General features: G+C 37.6%; 1 protein-coding gene across 4 annotated transcripts in view; it reads right to left on the bottom strand.

Annotated features, from left to right (window-relative positions):
• Positions 1-21,096, bottom strand: part of rxfp1 (relaxin family peptide receptor 1) — a 76,865-nt gene that overhangs the window by 25,006 nt on the left and 30,763 nt on the right. For all 4 annotated transcript variants that reach the window (XR_006097490.1, XM_042419450.1, XM_042419452.1 and 1 more), the window contains exon 3: positions 6,136-6,219. Coding sequence is in view for 3 of the 4 variants with exons in the window: in XM_042419450.1 (XP_042275384.1) it covers positions 6,136-6,219 (84 nt within the window). In the remaining variant the exon portion in view is untranslated. The remainder of the gene's footprint in view (positions 1-6,135; positions 6,220-21,096) is intronic.

The following is a 21,096-nucleotide window of genomic DNA, read 5'->3' as shown; positions in this document are numbered from 1 at the left end:
GAGTGCAGAAAGAAGAGACATCAGAGGATACGTCAATTATCTGGCCATTCTGCCAAAATGCCAAAGTGTCAAGACCGGAGCTGTTTGGAAGAATGGCGACCTAGTCCTGCTGAAAGAGAACATAAGCCCTGAGGTTACAGCAGAAAAGAAAAAAATAAAAGCAGAATTTTTTAAGAGTGACTTCTGGATAAACACAGGTCGGCAATAGTTAATAACAGACCACGGTCTCTCAAGCAGCTTTGATTATTTTTGATTAAATGCCAGTTTGGACATGCAAATATGTGATGAAACTGAGCAGATAGTTTAACCAGGCCTCCCTGGCTCCAATGAAAGCAAATTATATTTGAGGAGTAGCCACAAGGGGCAGTTAATGAATGGCTTTGACAGGTAAACACATTTTCATTTACAAAGATAATTAAACATTTGAGACAAGTCCTGTTTAAACTGAATTAACGTTTTCAGAGATACTATTGATTGAGGTCAGTAATTTAAAAAGTACAATATATATCTGATTAGTTGGAATGTCCTGAACCAGTCCGTGGGTTTATGATAGCAGAGATTCAGGTGTTTTTGATTGGCCACATAAAGCCCAGTTCATTACTAATGCTGTTTTTATTTGCTCCATGTATGCCGGCTGTTGAATACATCCCATTTGCACTTTGTTAAAACACTGCAGTCTCTTAACTTACAGAGTTTTAAGTGGATTGACAATAAGTGAACTGCAGAGTGCACAAAGTAAATAAACTCAATCCAGCAGATTCAGTCACTCATAAAGTATGTCTGTGTGGCACTCACCAATGTAAGATGATTGGGGAAAAAAATAAAACTAAAAGCTAATTTTGTGTCCATTTCTGCAAAATCTGCACGCGCAAAAAACCTCTAATGTTATGCTGTTGGTTGAAAGGTGGATATTAACTTCAATATTGTGTCAATGAAAAGACTTTTTGCTTAAAATATACTAAAAATGTATACCAATACCCAAATATGTTCATTTGAGTTCTTAATATATCAACATGGCACTTCCCATAAAACATATTATAAAACACTTCCATATTGTTATGCTTTAGGACAGGATGCTTTTAACTGAAAGGTCATTTGCTTTTGGGAGGTCATAGGTCAGAGAATATGAGACAAACTGCATCTGTGTGTTGTGTATCTGCTCATGTGAGAACTGCTTTGCTATTCTAAATCTGAATGAGTGCATGAAAATAAAATATGCTATTTAGTCAACACTTATTTCTACATAACTTCTATTTCATGGTCGACCACGGTAGAAATACATCCTTAACTCGCAGCTTTACTGTAATAAAGAACCACACAAAAGCATCCGTGTGCCGATGCTAATGGAAGATGACCGATCTGAGATGTCTTTGTGATCACATTATGTTACAGTTGTCAGTTTGAAGTCATTTGAAAAGCTGCAAAGGAATTTCCATGGAACTAAATCATTAATGAATGTCACTGACACTGCCATTATTATTTTCTGGCTTATTTTCAGGCTTTCATACAGTTGTCAAGCATGAAACTGCCATCTTTTTGCGCCTCTACTCAAACATAGCTTCCTTTGCATGGCTCAAAATTACCAAAAAAGGTGTGGAAAGCATTTCAAGGTTATTTAAATAGACACATGTCTTTGTACAAATGTTTGTATTGCCATGAAAATACAACTCTACAGTATGCACATATTCATGGAGCCTCAAGCTTGATAAAGGCTGAAACACAGAAAAAAGTAAAACAACAGGACACAGTATAATGATTACAGAGCCTCACCAAAAGAATAGGGTCACAGATATAATTTCCACATCGACCAGTTTGGCAATCAACATGCCTAAAGACTATAAAGACTATAACGCTAGTGTTTTTCATAGATTTTTTTCATCCCATTTTTAGTAAATGGTGACCACTGTGAATGTGTTCTGAATACGATGCTATTTCAATTAAGGTCCACATTGAGCCTTGATTGGATTTTAAATTAACAAAACACTGGCTACCATAGTGGAATGATGTTTACTCAATAACAGTTACATCAACAAAGCTGATTACACCTGCACAGTGCAACATAATAGAAGGTCTGTTTGGAAATGGCAGCCCAATGGGGACATCTCTTTATTTTCAAACCTTAAGTCGAATAAAGGCAATGGACTGCAAAAGGACATTTGACTTTTTGAAGATTTCTCTGAGGCTTGAACACCAGGATAAATAAGATTTTTTATTTCAGTTAAACAGAAAAAGAACTCCAGGTTGACATAGAGGAGAGTACAGAGGTCTCTGCTAAGGCCGACTTTTGTTGTTTGACCTATTGCCATCTTTAGTGTAAGGAGAAAAGACACTGAGGAAAACATTATTCAGAAATCACCACCATGAAATAGTGACATTATGGTGGTGGGGGACTTCACATGTATCTGTGACCCTGGGAGCTGTATTAGAGGAATAAAAGCTCCTGGTAGGGGCTCCTCCCCTGGTGTTCAGTTAGATAAGACGAGGTAAGCAGTGGGTTGAGCTTGAAGACAGAGCTCTCAAGATACAACATGATCTGCATTCCAACTATCTGTGTTTTTCAGTGTTTGTTACAATATGAAAAGAACAATTCCTAGGAAGTCTTCCTGTTTTGGTATCTTTAAAGGTCCTGCACATTTTTTGTCAAGTTCTACCCAGAGATACAGATTGGGCTGCCAAGAGCAACACAGATAATAGAATAAAACAAGTTTATACTGCAATGTTTTTTTCTATAGTAGCAAGCAAAACACATTTAACATTGATACACAGGTGAAAAGCAAGTAAAACTAATTTAAAGGGGATATATCATGCTGTTTGTGATTTTTTTTTTGTTATTTTTATACTGTTACAGCGTCCAATGTCTATGTTAAACATGGTCAAAGCTCCAAAACTTTAGGAGAATGTATGAAAAAAGCTAAAATGGCCTGTTTCAGACAGAGGCTGAAATTAGGGCTGCGTAAGATAAATGAGCACATTTGAATTGTAAATCATGCAAAGACAGTCTATAACAGTAGACCCCCAGAATATAAACATAAACCTGAAAATGCACATGATACATCCCCTTTAAGATCTATTCAGAGGTAAAGGCTCCACATATAGGAGCTCAAAGAAAGAAATTCTGTCCACACCTATGACATGACACCACGGGAAGATGACTGATGGTTCATGGATTGAGTTTTTCACTGACATGATTGCTAAACAAGACCGTAACATACTGCCTCAAATAGTTCTGAAGGAAAGCATTTGTAAAAGCAAAGAGCTCTGTTCCTAAAATGTGGACCATTTATGAGTCCACATCAAACATAATTTCAATCCCATCGCTTCTTGGAGTTGACAATTGCTTTCCTGGAGAGTCCGATTAATAGTATTAAGTTATTAAGTGCAGGTAATTGTGGTTGGAGTGTGTTTAATTACTGTAATGACATGACATATAACATTAAAAAAAAAACAAGTGCCCCAAAGCTGTCTTTGGTTGTCATGTTCCCATCATCTGGACGGACACAGACCTTTCATCATCTTTCCCATGTAGTAAATTATGCAAAACCTGCTGGGCTTTATTTTTAGAGATACAAAGTTGGGTATATTTTTTATTGTGCACTTTTCAGTGGATGGCATGGATTCTCAGCATGGATGTTGGATCTCAAACTGCTGTCACAAGTGGGAGAGTCAAGGAGCATGAGCCGACAGAAAATTAACTGTGAGGAGAAAATTCACAAAACTTGATGGGTATAGCCAAAAAAAAAAACCTGACAGTTTGATTTCCTCTGACTGGTTTTGGTTTTAACATTTAGGACTTTGCAATTTAGTATACATGGCAAATTTAAGCTATAATTATGTCAACAATTAGGCCATGCATGCCCTTTTTATCTTTATATAAATCAAGTCTGACAAACCAACGGCCAGCTAAATTCATAGCTGTCCAAATAAAATACTTTTGATTCAAAGTCCCTGACAAAATGCATTTAATATAATGTAAAGTGATCTGATTCCTAATACAACTTTAATTTAATTTGTACACCTGATGGAGTTCGTGGGATAAACTGCATAGAAAATACTTCAGATGAAAAAAGAAAAAGAAAAAACTGCACAGCACTACAACAGTTACTCATGGCACACATGCTACTGGTATTTATGAAGTATGTATGTATGTAAGCTACAGTATCTTGCAAAAACATCAAATAAACATAAGAGATTTAATCAAAACTCATAATTCATGCAAGTATACTCACCTTTTATTTGTGCTGTATATACACATTGTGTTGGGTTTAACATGAATTTGACAATGTTGATGTGATGGCATTTCTCCAGTGTCTTCAGTACTTACATTTCTCCCAAACCCTGGATTATTCAGTGTCATGTGAACATAATCATAATCTACACATTACAGCCTCTGCAAAATTGTACATCAAATTGAAAACAGCTAAACTCAACATACAATGTGATTTTGGAGAGGTCTGTGTTTCCACCCCTGCCTGCTAAAACCACACAAATTGTAGCTTTTATACACTCTCTGTAATGTTTATGGACCAAACTTAGAGTCAGATTGTCCTGTGTGCAGAGGCAGACTACTTAACCCATACAATTACTGTTTATTTTTCATTAAGGAGTGGCATGAATTAATAATAAGTGTGCATGAACAACTAAATTTAGAGCACCAGTTATTATTATTTTCTCTCCCTGGGCTCTATACCAGTGGAGCAGGACTAAATAGTCTGTCTAAATATTTTCTCTTTTGGAAACAGTGATGGCATTTAATTATTAATGTAATGCATTTTTCATCACTTTTTACTCTTTTTAAACTGAGTTTTTATTATATTATATTCAGTGCACTATTTATTATATTTTCTATCCTTTTTAAGCTCATGAATTGGCAGATGAATCATTTTACCTTCAGAAACAAACACAGCTTCATTACCTCTTCTGTTCTCTTGTGTGAAGGACTGTGGCGGCGCAGCACAGCAGGTAAACTTTAGCAAGTCAGCAGGAGGCATGACTGAAGGTTTTGCTCATTTTCTCATTTTCTTTCCTCATGTTCTCTTACATTTCAACATCACTCCAGATACTCAACAAGGCTTTCGCTATTTTTCTTTTGTCGTGGTGCTACTATATGTAGCTGCTGTCAGTGTCTGTGTCAGTGTCTGACTTTAATGTTTTAATATGCAGGAAAAAAAAATTAATTAGATAATTAGTGAAGCTAAAATTTCAGCTTTAGCTTTGTTTTCTTTACAAGCAAAAGCATATAATTTTCTAAAGTTTATAACATGATATTATTGTGGTACACCTCTGATGAAAAATGTGATTGTTGAGAGGGAATATGCCTGAGAGGTTTACTTAAATTGTGAATTAATAGTATAAAGAGAAGAATGCTAATTTCCCAATCACACTGTAATTGCCCATTCGATAGCATTTGTTTTTACATGTTGGTTACAAAACTAAATGTGTACCCTGCTGGATGCCAGTCTTGAACACCCACATCCAGAATTATTAGTGCTGAAGAATTGGTGAATATAGTTGGCTGTATTTTATAAACTTTTTGTTGCTTCTTTTGTTTGTCATGGGGAAGCTTCACTATTATGCATTCAGTAGTGCATCCTCCCCTGACCTCACCTCCTCCACAAACACATCCCAATCAACTAGTAGGAGTCAGTCAGTCATGACCCCTCACTTGTTTCCCGCCAGCAAACACTGACAACTGTATTTGATTATGCATAATCTGTTGCTGTGTGGAGTGTTTTTACACTACCTGCACCAGTTTCTTTTAATAAATATGAAATAATGATTTTTTTTACAAATGTCAACTGTTGACTATGCTACTATTAATGCTATAAACTCTGTTTGCTGCCCTAAATACTAAATGCTGGGAGAATCTGTACAGGGAAAATCCCCTGGTGCACAGGAAGCTATGTAAAGTGTTTTGTACTATTTACATCATATAGGGACTATTGCATGAAGCAGTGATTGCCACCATGACTTAAAATACAAACAAAGGGAAGGAGAAAATCCATATCACTGTCTATCCAATGACACCCATATGTTATCTTCAAGAGTAGTTATAAAATGTTGTATTTATGAGCAACAATTCAGCAAAAATTATCCTTAAACTTGCAGTTCACAGTTTATTTGCAGAACAGTACTTACGGCAAACATTGGACTTGGTCCCAGTGTTATAGTTGGGCATTCCAAAATACTTGTCAAAAAGATGGGGCCATCCATTATTATCCCCTGGAAAAAGAAAACAAGACAGACGGAAACACAGATTACAACCAATTTGTCCTTCAAACCAAACATCTTTTATAAGGAGGTAGTTCAAATGTTCCATTTTGTCAGACAACAGGACAGACAGGTCCTCTCACTCTTGTACATGCAGTAATACTAGAAGTTGTGGATGACATCCAAAATAGTACACACTCATTGTTGCATTAAAGGGCCAAAGACTAACGTGCTGTACAGGAAAGGATTTTTTTGTGATTTTGGACAAGTTTGTGGGTGCAGCTCAGACAGCCAAAGCCATGAAGTTGCTCTTTGCGCTTGTGTTTTTCACTTGTGCGCCAAAGTGGCTGGTGGATTCTAAATTTTACCAGCCACCATTTTGTAATCACACTTTTTTGTGTAACTAACTTTTGTTTAACTTTTGTCAAAAACAAAACAACTAATACACATTTTTCCCATAAAAAGTATTACTTTAATATTTACTCACTTATGGTTATCCATTTTTAATTCTCTGTCCCTCACACACACACACACAAACACTGCAGCCGTTTTCTCCGGGGGGACTTTCCTTGTATGATGCAGATCATCTCCTTGTGGCATTTGGAGGCTTTGTTGTCCTTGATAGCCACCGATCGAAAACGGACGGTTTTCAGCTGATCGGCCATGACCGGTGACTGGCTCCCATCAGTCTCATATATCTGAATTTGTCTGTGAAATTTACATACGTGTAGCAAATAGCTGAACGTTGGCTCATGTCGCACACACAGGGGCACAGACAATAACATCTCAGTCACACACATGCTAAAACTAAATGATATGAACTGTTGCAGAGACTGGTAACGTTACAGCACGTAATTGTGGCTGGTAGGTTCACAAATTCACTGGCATTTGGCCGGTGTTAATTTCCATCCCTGCATTACAATAATTGTTGGTGTATCATCTGACGTCCACGCTGCTCAGCCTGCTGTGACATGGGAAACATCAGCTCATCACTGGCTGCCAGGTCAACTGGCGCAAACACAAATAGAAATAATAATAGTGTTGATCACATGCACAACTGATGTATACAGCTGCCAAGTTAGTGCCAGATTCTAAAAATGCAGAAAAATGACGAGTCTTGCAACAAGTAAACAAGGACAAACAGTGACCTGACTTCCGACAAAACAATTATTGCACTGCACTGATAGAGCAACTTACAAAGTTTAAATGAAATACCATCCACCCACATACGAACTGAGCAGTTATAGCCACAGAAAGCCCTCCTGCTAATGCACACTAACAAGAGAAAAGAATTAGACATACTGTCTATAAACAATACTCTAAACTCCTTAATGGGCCACATTCATTAAATTGCAGTATTTTAACTATTTTACATTTGGCAGTTTGTTGCCTGTTGTGTAAATGTAGAGGAGGCGTGTAGGCTTATGTTTAAGCTCTATTTTTATGGTATGGCTGTAGGGATAGTAATGGTCTGTTTTTTGGTCCGCAAATTTCACTTTAGTTCAGGTTTATATGCTAGCTGGAGCTGCAACGATTAGTCGATTAATTGCCGACTATTAAATTAATTGCCAGCTATTTCGATAATTGATTTGTCATTTTCAGTCATTTTTTAATTAAAAAATGTCCAAATTATCTGATTCCAGCTTCTCAAATGTGAATATTTTCTGGTTTCTTTAGTCTTCTATGACAGTAAACTGAATATTTTTGGGTTGTGGACAAAACAAGACATTTAAAAGACATAACCTTGGGCTCTGGGAAACAGTGATTGACAATTTTTCACCAAACAACTAATCGATTAACCAAGAAAATAATTGACAGATTAACGAATAATTATAATGAAAATAAACAAAAATTGCAGCCCTAAAACTAGCTTTTTTCCAGAGCTTTCAAATGTATTTCATTGTCTTCCATCTTTGAAAGCTTTTAAGTAGGTAGCTCCAAGGTCACTAATGAAATTTCACTTTTCTTGTTTTGTCTGATCAACAGTCCAAATCCCAAAGATATTCAGTCAAATCTTCACATTAGAGGAACTCAAATTATAGTTATTACATTGAACAATGTCAGACAATTACTTAAATTAATTAACAACCACTTTCCTAAATGTCAGATCATTGTTAGATCCAAATTGTATAATAACTATGCAGATGTTCCAACATCCTGCAGAGAATAACAATTTCAGATTTGAGGTGTGCTACTCCTGGGACTGTTAGGAAGGAACTCAGCATCCACTTCAGTTCTTACAGTGTGAGGCTTTGATGCAGTGTTTTAGGAGGTCAGACCAAAAACCCTTTATCCTGTTCCGGCAGGCTCACTCGCCACAGATCCAACTGTTTTCCTGTTACTGTTTCTCAGGTAGTGGTTATTTCGTCTTTTCTACCAGCCTTTTGTGTTTAAAAATCAATCGATAAAGCTCCATTTCAACCAAAAGTTCCAGGTATATTGGAACCAGAGGAACTAATCCCAGGAACTATTAGTGCTTTCTTTTCAATGTAGGGACCTCTGCTACTGCTTCAAAGAACACACACAGACAACTTCTTCCTGATGACATTTATTCATAGCTAAATGTCTATCAATAACTGAATAAATGAAGCATTAATAAGGAGCACATAATGAAGAAAAGACTGAAAGAAATGAATAAAAGATCTTTAAATAGTGAGATAAACCTTCACTCAATGGGCGATAGTGAAGTGAAGTACTGTATGTGACTCAGAGTTATCAGAAAACAGCGGGACATTAGAAGAAATAGTCAGTTCTCTACGGGAATTATTTCTTATTTGACATCAACTCTGAATCACAGAAAGATGTGGATTATGCCTACTTGTAATTAAGTGTCGTGCAGCAATTAGTCGGATTTATCTTGTTCTGAAGTTGGTATGCAGGGTTGAGTCTGCTGGTGCAGCCTACCAGCGAGGTGCAAGCCTGTTAGCCTGCAGGGCTACACCATGAAGGTGCCTCTGGGGCCGGCTACGCTCCCAGGCAACTAAGCAGATGTGGTGGTTCGCTGAGCAACAAGGGCCCAACAGCTGGCCCCCCACGCTGTCCCTGAGGCAGTTAGATGTGGGTCGGCAGTCAGATGTGGGCTGCCTGTACGGTCTCTGTGATTTCTGGTGATTTGTGGCGAATAGATCTTTCTGTTACACTAACTTTCTGAACTAATTCTGTTGGCCAGATGATAAAAACTTCAAAAATACTATTAAAATGCAAGATGCATTACAGTACAAATTTATAAAAAGACAAAAAGAAGCAGTTTCTTCAGTTGATACTGAAGTGCACAGAGGCTTGTTTCAGAAAAAGCTTAAAATGCACGTACACTTTAGGTGAGGAAACAAAACAATCTCGTGACTCTTAGGGAATAAATTTTTGAGTTTTACACACAAACGTACTTCACCCATCACTCAACGACTCAATCAGTCGTGATTCTAACATAAATTGTAGGTAATAGCGTGTTACATAAAATATTCAGAAAACACATGGTTTGGCAGCAGTTCTTATTCCAGCTTGCGATTCATGACTAATTACCTGTTAAGATGATTTCAAATACTGCTAATAGATGCAAAGACTTAGACAACACTAAGTTGATTACATAATACAAATAAAAGAAAAACAAATGCAGTCTTACATACACAACATACTAACATGCAATATCAACTGCCCTCAGACATTATACATTAGAGTCCCTGGGCTTTTACAGTCTCTTTGAGCTTTTTGATCTGATTCTAATGGCAGGGGTCCAGCTGTGTGCTGCATTGGTGTGTGTGTTTGTTTGTTTGTGCGTGTGTGTGTGTGTGTGTAGGCAGAGACATGGGGGGGGGGGGGGGGGGGGGGGGAAGAGAAGAGGGGTGTGTGTATTCAGCTCATCTCCAGCTCAAGTCATTTTAGTGTCTTAGCATCCTGTTATTAATTCTTTATCTTTATCAGGCCATCTGTCTCCTAAAGGGTTTTTGGAGCCCAGTGTTTGGTCTGGCCAGCGTCAACGCTTTCTATTCTATGAGACTGTAAGAGATGAATGGGCCGATCTGAAAGTCTAGAAAAATACTCAACTTGTCTCTTTGTGGAATTAAAGAAAGGATTTTGCCCTTTGGAATTCAAAAATAAACAAAACTGTCCTCCCTACACCACCACATCTGAGGAACCAGGTAAATCATGCAAATTAGACCCATGAGGGAGCAGCTGTGCATGAAACATAGCATTCATACATAAGGAAAAAAACAACACAGATCCATCCTGTTGTTCTTTGTATTTACTGATGGGAGAAATGCAGAAGAGGAAACTGAATCTGAGACTAAGAGTGTCTGTCTCCACAGTAAATCATCTGCTGAGTGTTTGATAGTTATTTATTTCTGCTTTAGAACATAACTGCCATGAAACAATCAGAAAATAACGTTTAATTTCTCTCATTCAATTCTCTTGCTTTTGATCTAGCTACTGCCACTCCCTCTCTTCATTTACTCTCTTGCACCCTCGACTACCGTGGCTCTCTCTCTCTCTGTGTCACTTGTGCTCTCAGCTTAGTGTCTCTGTCTCTTACACTACACAAGTAGAAGCAGCTACGGTGTCTGTATTTGACCATTCAGCTATGGTCACTCCTGCAAACCATGCACCCCCCCCCACAAACATAAAACATTCACTAGATTCGTGCTCATGGTGGGTGACATACAAAGAAATCACCCCCTGAAAACACCCCCCTGCAACAAAGCACAATCAGGCAGTATTGATTTAAGGCACAGCCCTTGGACAAAACTCCATTCCTCTATAGGCATATAGAGTCCACATGATCCGCATGCCAATTGTGCCATTGTGCCCACATAGTGAAGTTCACATGTCGAAATGCTTTCTGTTTACAATGGAGTGTAATTGGAATGTGGCTCATGTGGACTCTTCAATTATGTGACCTTAGAGTAGAAAGTTCTGTCTACACCAGCTACAGACAGGGCCTTTAAAATCAATAGTGAGTGTCTTTTGGCTGAATGAACATTCGACATGTTGTCATTTGAAATTTGTACTATTATATCCAGTATGTGGTAGGTGAAACCTCAATAACACGTGAAATGTGGTGATTTTTTTTTCTTTTAATCTTCTTATTTTGCATGAGGGTTTTGTGGTTTAAGTGAAGTGGAGCACAAAGTGTATAAGAATATTTGAATATGAAATACCTAATAAGGAACAGTAGGAGCCCTGACGTCCCCTGAAACTTTCCAAGTGCTTTGGTTTGACTTCAGCATGAATTTAATAGCTCTTGAATATACAAACCAGACTTGGGGTCACACTACAGGCTCTGTGTATTAAGGGCTGAGGTCTGAATGCTAACTTGCTCACTATGGCAATGCTAAAATGCTGATGTTTGGCAGCTATAATGTTTACCATGTTCACCCTCTTAGTTTAGCATGCTAACATTTGCTAATTAGCACAAAACACCGAGCAAAGCTGAGGCTGATGGGAATGGCATTAGTTTTGCAAGTATTTGGTCATGAAGCAGTATTGGACAAATTAAAATTGTGACGCGATGATGGTTTTAGATGGAAAGTAAAGGGATCACCAAAGTAATTAGAATCAATCAATGGGGGCGTTAATAGAAAACAGAGATAGCAGGATTCTTATTTTTGCCGACTGCTGGTTTAAACGACAGACATCACTGGTTGCAGATTAGATCAGCGGCGGCTAATTAATTCTGTAACAGCTAAAATGAAAAAGGTTTGTCTGTTCTCTAGTAAAGTTATCTTAGACAAAGATTGTGAATGAGAAGTCACATAAATCTCTACCAGAGTTGATTGCAGCCTCACAGAGTGGTGACTGATGTTCTAGCTGATCACCTCATGTCAATTTAAGAACCTCCCAGTGAAACTTTTATTTCTATCATATCAGCATTTTAATCTGATCAGTTTAATAGTTCTGAATCAAGACTCAGTATTCAAAGTAAGTGGCTAGGTGAAGCACAGAGGGCTATAGCTGCTGATAAAATGTGACAGATACATATAAATAACATTTAATAATGTATATTAAGCTGCTCATCTAATTTTCAGGTTGTAGATACAGGTTGTAACCATTAATTAGGCTGCCACTAAAACTGTTGTGTTTCTGTCAATAAAAGATGATTAGTTATTTTATACTTTGGTTACTTGCAAATTCTGAAAGGTAAATCTAAAAGATGCAATAAGGGATTTAATACTGGATTTAAATATGATGAAATGGTATCAAACTCCATCCCTACGGTGAACCAAATTTTATGACAATCCATCCAATAGTTGAGATGTTGAGATATTTAAGCCTCATTTGATTCTTGTTTTTGAAGATTCTGGGCAGATTCTACATGCAGAAACTCAGGAAAAAATAGAGTCATGGCAACAAAATTAGGACACAAGTTGACGAGATGTCATTGACCTGAATTCTATGTCTGGCTCTGCACCCAACTAAGTAAGACTGTGTTGTTTTTGAACTAAATAGGGCCAGGCTTTTTAGTACATGTGACATACAAATTTATTAGTAAGTTATGTTGAAGCTTTGTGTCTGATTTGTTGGATACATCACCATAGACCGGATATAAACAATATCACTCGCACTTTACAGGTTCACTGTAAACACAAAACAGGAACATCCTTCTCCTCTCAGTGAATATTTATCATCAGCAACATGGGAATTTAGTAATCCCAAACCCCGCATATTATTGTGTGGGGATTTATGCTCCATTTAAGCTTCCACCTTGCAGCACAGCTCAGTGTGTTTAGTGGTGGTTACTGTAGCGTATGTAGCACTGCCTGCAGCATAATGCCTTTTTAACCTGAATTCATAGTGTTCATAGTGTTTCATAGTACATCTTTAAAACTTTTTTTTTGCAAAGATTCTAACTGTATACTCTTAAAACATGATTTGCCACCCATAACTGTGTGTATAGTATATTCATTAAGCTGCTGTAGAATTACCATGGAACCTCAGGTGAATTAAGGATTCAGTCCCCAAATCTGTGCAATGCCCTACATTTGTACAAAATAAACAAAGTCTGTTTCAGTGAAATTTAACGACTTACTAATTGGAGCTTGGTCCTTCCTCAAATGGGTCTCCATGTGGAGTGGCTGGATGAGCCTCTTGAATTTGCAGCCATAATGCTATTGAAGCTTTTAATTATTTGCACTGCAGCCCCGTTAAAAATACAAAAACAGACCCCAAATTAGTGAGATGCTGATTAACACCGGGGTAATTTTATCTGAAGCCATCTTTGTGTTTGGATTTTTTCCAGGGGAATTTCTATTCATTGGAGAGTGGACAAATTGGCCCGAGGATTAACAACACAGATGAATTCTGTGATTATTAAAAATCACAGCAGGTCTCAAGGTCACATTAACACCATCCGACCAGAGCTAAAAGTAGGCTGAATTACACAGTACTGCAACTGTGATGAGTGGGTCACTGTATTGTTTCTATCAGGCGTTTAAGAAACACATACAAGGATGCATGTCACAAGCTCGAGGCAAAGAGGGTGGTAACAGTTGGTGGCGGTAAAAAGATAGCAATTAACCAATAAAAGAGGAGAAAGACAAGACCAGCGCTGATCAAAACAAACAAAAAGGCTTTTCTAATGTTTTGTAAAAAGGTACAAATCACATTAGATGTGTTTGTTTGGCCTTAAGGATGCACAGATGTGTTTTGGAGAGACACACTGAATGTTAATAAAGCTGTTTGTTTATAATAAAAACTTCACAGAGTACCTTTAAAGCATGCACATGCATAAAATGTTGGGTTGGGAATATGTACCCCTGTCAAAAAACAAGAGATCTTCTATGTTTATGTTATGCATCCTAGTTCATTTTGCTATTATTAGTAGTACAGTAGTTTGTTTATAATGAAAACTCCATAGTGTACCTTTAAAGCTCTCAGATGTACGTCACTATGGATAAAAGCATCTGCTGTATGAAACTGTGCATGCATAAAATGTCAGGTTGGGAATTTGGATCCCCGTGAAAAAACAAGCGATCTGCTATGTTTATTGACTGTTTATGTTATGCATCCTAGTTTATTGTGTTATTATTAGCAGTCCATGTCTCTTATATTATTGATAAAAAACTGCTGAACATTGGTTAAACTCCAGTTTGCTTTTTAAAAACCATCTTAGTGACTCGTCTGCGATTCTCAGTCATCTATGGTCAAGTGTAGCTGGACTTGTGGTAGAGGCTCGAAAGAAGAAGAATCTACAAGTCCAGGCTTTTAGATACATCTTAGAGATTTAGTTACTTCAAAGATGTCAAAGAAGTCTTTTCATGGGGTGTTTCTATAACTCTATCCAGCCTTTGTATGCACAGAAGAAGACCAATCTGTGAATCTGTTCACTGTACAGTATTAACTGTAGAAACATACTAATAATGTGTAGCAGCGCTAACAATTTGCTGAAGTTTTTGATCAAAGCCATTGCAGTAAAAGTGCTGGGGCAGTGAAACCTTGCCCTCCCTCTGTCATTTAGATTTATGTTTAGCATTTTACTCTTCGGTTGGTAGCAGTACTTCAAAGGCGGTGGGAAGTCTCTCACACATTTGCCGCAGTTTGGGTGTGAAATGTAAATCTCAAAAAAAAAAGTGCAGTTGCTGGGATTCCATCAGCTGTGATAAAAGCAGCTATGATAAAAAACCTAGTGCTCCTGGCACTAATTGATAAGCTTCCCATCAATGTGAGTGTGTTCCGAGACATACAGGACACACAAGTTTCAAACGCTGAGCAAATTGAGAGATACCCAGGGAACACTTTATCACAGAGGCCGAAAATTAAAAATGCAAAAGCCTCATTTTCAGATACAGGTTTCAGCCACTGTATTATCTGTTCAAAGTGCTACTTCCAAAAGCACAATATTGTATGAACAACATTTGGAGATAATACCTTGCTGGGACTGCACTGTGAAATTGGTCTTTTTTTAATTGTCATGCTAAGACAGTGTTTTGTTTACTTGATGATAATCTGCTTTAACACACTTGCACAGAGGAGGAAACTAGATGAGTAGACTGTTGCGGCTACCTACAGTAAGACATTCTTCTGTTTAGTCTGCATCACATTAAGTAAGCTGAATTAGAATTAGGCAAATTAATTGTGTTTTCACACATATGTTGAACCCTTTGTCAGTGTGTGCAAATAGATTCTCCTACAAATGCAAAATAGCTGGAAGGAAGAAATAAGAAGAAATAACATTTTGAAAGTGGCAGTTAAAATTTGGATGAAGTATCACTTTCAAAAAGCTTTCTAAAGCTGACCACTTAGGATCTTTCCCAGTGCTGGAATCCAAACTTATCTATGTCTACTGTAGGGTATTGGATTGTCACACACGGACTGATTCAGGAATCAAATCTGTGACCTTCTGGTTACATATTTCTTACCTACACACAGTTATCATTGGACCTTTTGACATTTTCTCACACGGGGAATGGGTCAAATATGAGATATACTGCTGAAACGAAATGATGATACATCTATTCATCAATCAAACAAATTAATTGCCATCAATTTAGATAATTGATTAATAATTTAAGTAATTTATTGAGTGTCAAAACCCTTGTGAAGATTCGCTGCTTTTCTCTGTGTATATGATTATAAATATCTTTCAGATTTTGGACTGTTGGTTGGACAAAACATGCAATTTTCATGTTGGGCTATGGGAAATTGTGAGGGGCATTTTTCATTGTGTTCTGACATTTCAGAGACTAAACAATTCATAGATAACAAATATAGTTAAAACATTAATTAAAATAATTAGTTGCAGCTCTAACGCTACCGAACATTTATCAAGTCTATCAACCAATCTGTTATTATTATTGCAACCAATCTATTATTAAATTAGAATATTGAGACTGATATATACTCCATCAGGACTGCTTGCCAGATGGTTGAATAGCTTAAGAAACCTCCTACTTCTGATGTCAGACACAGGAATGGGGCTGTGTCCGACAATTTCTGTAACTTTCTGAGTCCAAAAATCCGACATTCACACACACTCATATGGTCATTGGCCAGACGTGCAAAGGTGAGAAAGGAGTCACTCTTCATGTGAACAACCGGGTGTAACATTATGAATGCCTTCCAGGAGAGACGATCTGAAAATGTACATCGTTATCCTCATATTTAAACGACATCACGTCTTCCCCTTCTCTATGACAGCAGGCTTTCACTCTGACTCCAGTGTGGCTCTTCAGAACATCTATATATAACACATTTTATTTTGGTTGGACAACATGTCCTACTTCTTTTTGAGCATAAACCAGCCCCTACAGTAGATCACCCTCAGTTGGGTGATTATAACAGGCTGAATTTGGCCATTTGGTCTCATTTAGAGCTGCAACAATTAGTTTTAGTTTAGTTAGATTAGTCGATGGGCAGAAAATAAATCGGCAACTATTTTGACAATGGATTAATCATTTGAAGTAATTTTTAAGAAAAAATGTCAAAATTCTCTGATTCCAACTTCTCATTTTTTAATTTAGTCTTCTATGATAATAAACAAAATATCTTTGCTATTATGGACTGTTGGTCTGGACAAAAGACAACATTTGAGGACGTCACATTGGGTAGAAAACAGTGAACATCAGGGCTCCAGAGTGTGACCAAAAATCTGTCTAGTGCAACTAAACGTTTTCATTGGTCGCACCGGTGCGCCTGAAATTTCTCTACAGTGTTCAGCTACAGTGACCTGCTCGATGAAGAGCTGCAGACAACAGGCTCTTATTGCATCTTCAGCAAACAGCGCATCTCAGGTAACAGCTTATTTCACCTTGCCATGCTGTGGAAAAACACTTGCAGCGTGCCAACTCAGCTCAACTAACCATGGCTCAGTGCGACTACCCCTAAAATCACAGAAAAACCCTACAAGTTTAGACTTTGATACATATGGCACAGGGAAAAAAGTTTGTCACCGAATAGAAACAGATTATCTCGGACTACAGTGGATGTTATCTTATGTATAAAGACGCATTTCCTCTGCAGTTGACTTAAAGATTATTCCATTGTGAACTACTGCAATTTGTCAGCAAATAGACGTCATATTAGAAATGTGTGTCTTCAGGATGTTTAGACTGCACAGCCATCTGTTCTTCAGAGTCCCTGGAGGAGTTTACAGTCCGGTGACATTATATACAGGGCCACAGGGTGCGACAATTTTGTCTGAGGGGCATGGGCCAGCAGAGGGGGATATTCTGTAAGGAACCGGGGGCAGAGCACACTTTTGTTTGAGTTATTTGAGTTGGATTTATTTCTTTAAGTTTGTCAGGCACTTTATCTGCACATTTATTCCTGTTTACAATCATTTACATAATGTGTTAAGAAATTACCAATGTTTATGGGAACTGACAAATAAAGGTAACCCTTAAAATGTATTATTGCAGGGTCAAAAGGCATGGTGAAAAATTTGGGGTGCACCTAAATGATGTTTCAACCTACAACTCATACTACATTTTTCTCCACTTTTCGATCTTCAGAGGAACAATACGAACACCAACTTTTAAAAACACACTAACTTGCATGTAAGGATTACTTCTTCAAAAGCAGTCAATGCTCCATCTGTCTGTTTAAACCTCAGAGCAATTTTACTACAATGATTAATAATTCCCTGTATAATTAAACATGTTCTGAACGAGCACAGCGGCCCCGAAGTTATGAGTATCTGGCTTGAGATTAGGTTTATGAGTGCATTTCCCACTTGTACTGGAGTTTGGCACTTGACATTATGAAGCTCTTGCAGAAAATTGATGCTCCAGCATATCACTAGCTTGTCTGGCAAACTGAAAGACCCTCTAATTACAAAGAGCGTAGACAGACAGCATGCAGCACTTGGAAGCTTGGCCTGCACATTCATGAGCACAGTGCAATGATGCCGATATTATGTAGATTTGCTACAAGTAGAGATTGTTCATTCTTTAAAGGAGTGAGCATGTAATTTGTGATAAGCTGTGACCTACACTATTTCGGCTCTATGAAACTGAAAGTCTGACATGAGGAAAAGCCTGGGACTCAGGCTTGAGCGTACTACAGATTGGGGATGTCATTTAACTCTTTTCGATTCCCTTGTCCTCCCCTGATGGTTTTTGATCACGCATGATTTTAGAGCACTGTCACGGCTAATTGGATTCAAGTATTTCCTGGTGATTGATGATGCCTTTGAAGCACCTCTCCCTTTAATGATTATCGCTCGTTTGATCATGATATGTCAGCTTCCTGGACTGAGTATTGATTTTCATATTGGTTGGTTTTGTCATTAATGACTCTTCATCTATCTCTGTGTCTTGGTTATAAAGTTGTTTAAAAGAACACTTTATGGAAACTACTATGCATGCCAAAATGATAAATAGATCGTCATATTTAAATTTAGGGCAATGTGTATATATTGAGAGCTGGGTGCATTATTGAAGCTGATGGTAGGTTTCACAGAGCCACATTTTGTAACAAATTACATGTTTGTGGGATGATGCATTTTTATTTTGTTCCAAAAACACCTTAGATGCAATCCAATTCAGCACCACAACAAAGTAGCGTACTATTGTATACAGAGATTAAACAGTATCCCCAAGAGTAAAAAATAAATGTTGAAGAGGTAGGGCAAAGAATATTTTTTGACATATTTCACAACAGTTTTAAATTTTCATTATGGGATTGAAATATTTTAAATATTCATGTAGTGTTACATAATATTATTCTGTGTGTGTGACCAAAAATTAGACAATATTTAAAATGCATATATGCAAGTTATAATGAAAAAAAGCACATTTTTGGGTGTTTCATGTTACAATGCTCAAATTTTTTGAATTTTCCAAAACAAATGGTAGTAAATAGTAATGCACCTCAACTTTAGGAGTGATGTTTTTTATTCTCTTTTACCAAAAAAGTTGAATATTTAATTACACATTTGTTAGGTGTTGGTCTAACCGACTGAAAGCAGCATTGGGCATGAGTCCAGGGATGCATGATACATGACTAGTCAGTGAGTTGTTGAACTTTTAAAAAAAGACATCAGTCATTGACTTGTATTTTGTCTGTGTTATCCTGGTTCTGTCAGAAGTTTGGAAAATAAAGTTAGGATTCAGTGTCCATGAGGATTTTCAGTCATCCAGGTCATCTTTAGAAGAGATAAATCCGTAAAGAGTAGACTGTTAGGGGGGTTCCATTAAATCCTCTGTGGGTTGTTTATACCTTTGTGTCACGCATAAGCTCACCTGTGAGTTACTGATGATCTCATGAGATGGGAACATTTTTTTTACCTTAATGTGATATATTTCCTGTTAAAACAGGACAGAGAATAATCAATCTTAAGTGTAAAACCAGTGTTTACACCTTGAAGAGAGAAAGGAAGTTTGATTTGATAGGACAGATAGAGAGGGGGGATGACTTTGATGGATGGACTTATTTAGATCCACTGGAGCAGCATGAGGTCACCAGTTTTGCAGTGTTTTGGTCACAGGGCTTGATACTTTCCAGATATACATAGCACCATCAAAGTGCAAACTATCATGGAACACATTAACTCAACACACGCTAAAATCAAATTAAATTATCAAGACGACACAAAAGACAATAGGCTTGTTTTTTGGAGTGCACACCAGAGAGGATGGAAGCCTGGCTACTGAAATGTACAGGAATATGACTCACACCAATCAGTATTTCCTTTTTTGACTCTCACCACCCACTAAACAACAAGCTGAGGGTTACTGGAACCCTTTTACTATCTTCCCTAAAGCTTGAGGGAGTCCAAACAAGGCAGACTGAGGAGAAAAACAGAGAAGATAACCCTAACCCTTAACCCCAGCCCTAAACGCATCCACTCTAAAGACATCCAACCCCCTAAAAATACACACTAATATAACAGGAGTGCACAGAACTAATCTTTATGGAGATAAAACAACCTGAAGTGACCTGAACCTGAACCTGAAGTGCAAGTGAATGGCCCTGAACTGTACCTGTCATACTTCTTGTATCTCAGTTCCTTTAATCAGTAACACAACAGCTACATTACTTCAACTGGCAGAAAAAATACACATATTCCTATACAATGTTGCTATGGTTGTCACTTTATTATGAAATGCATGAAGCGTAACTTTCACCATCAAGTCAATAATTTCATTGGAGAAGGCAAAAGACAAACTATGGCCAAAGTTTTAATTTTGTTTTTTTGGTGTCATTTTTCAATCTGTTTCTGAATCTTAAACTTTCCATTTCTGCCAGTCACACATGATTAAGACCTCACACTTCTCAAAACTAGCCACATCCAAGGGAGGATTTAGCTTTTCACAATTAGTCATTGTTGACACTCCATCTAGTGATTATTTTCAGACAGCATTAATGAGATGGGCAGAAAACCTTGGATGTGATTCCACGGTTTGATAAACCGTGGAAGTGAAATTATCACAATTTCACTGAGTCACTTTGAACTCTGCCTTCAAAGGCAGATTAATGTGCGACTCATTATATTATTGTGATGATAGACATAAGTTAAATAGCACAAACAGACTGATGCTCAATCAGACGAATAACCGAAAAACTGAATGAATCATTGCAGTTCAGAGATCAACAACCACAGTGATACAAAAGGAGGAAGAAGGGGCAAACACTGTGGGAACACTGTGATGTAACCTGCACACTATTTGAAGTCAAACTCAAAGAGTTAACATCACACGCCTACAGATACACAGTCAGGACTTAGAGGAAAAAACTAATTTCACTTCTTACTGATAACAATCCCCCTTTCAACCATCTGTTGGTGCCTTAAATGAGGTAGAATTAGGCTACATGCTCCTCTGTGGACTGGAGCACTTTGTTGTGAATATGGTAAAATGAACACACTCCAGATCTATCAAAATAATACAAAAATATGATTTCAAACAATAGGTGTGACCTCCATTGCTTTTGGCAACATCTCAAACAGACCTGAATTAC

The sequence above is a fragment of the Thunnus maccoyii genome, chromosome 8 (assembly GCF_910596095.1).
Source record: "Thunnus maccoyii chromosome 8, fThuMac1.1, whole genome shotgun sequence".
NCBI classification, from domain to species: domain Eukaryota; kingdom Metazoa; phylum Chordata; class Actinopteri; order Scombriformes; family Scombridae; genus Thunnus; species Thunnus maccoyii.
Note: the sequence above shows the minus strand (reverse complement) of the source record. Positions and strands in the feature narration are given on the sequence as shown.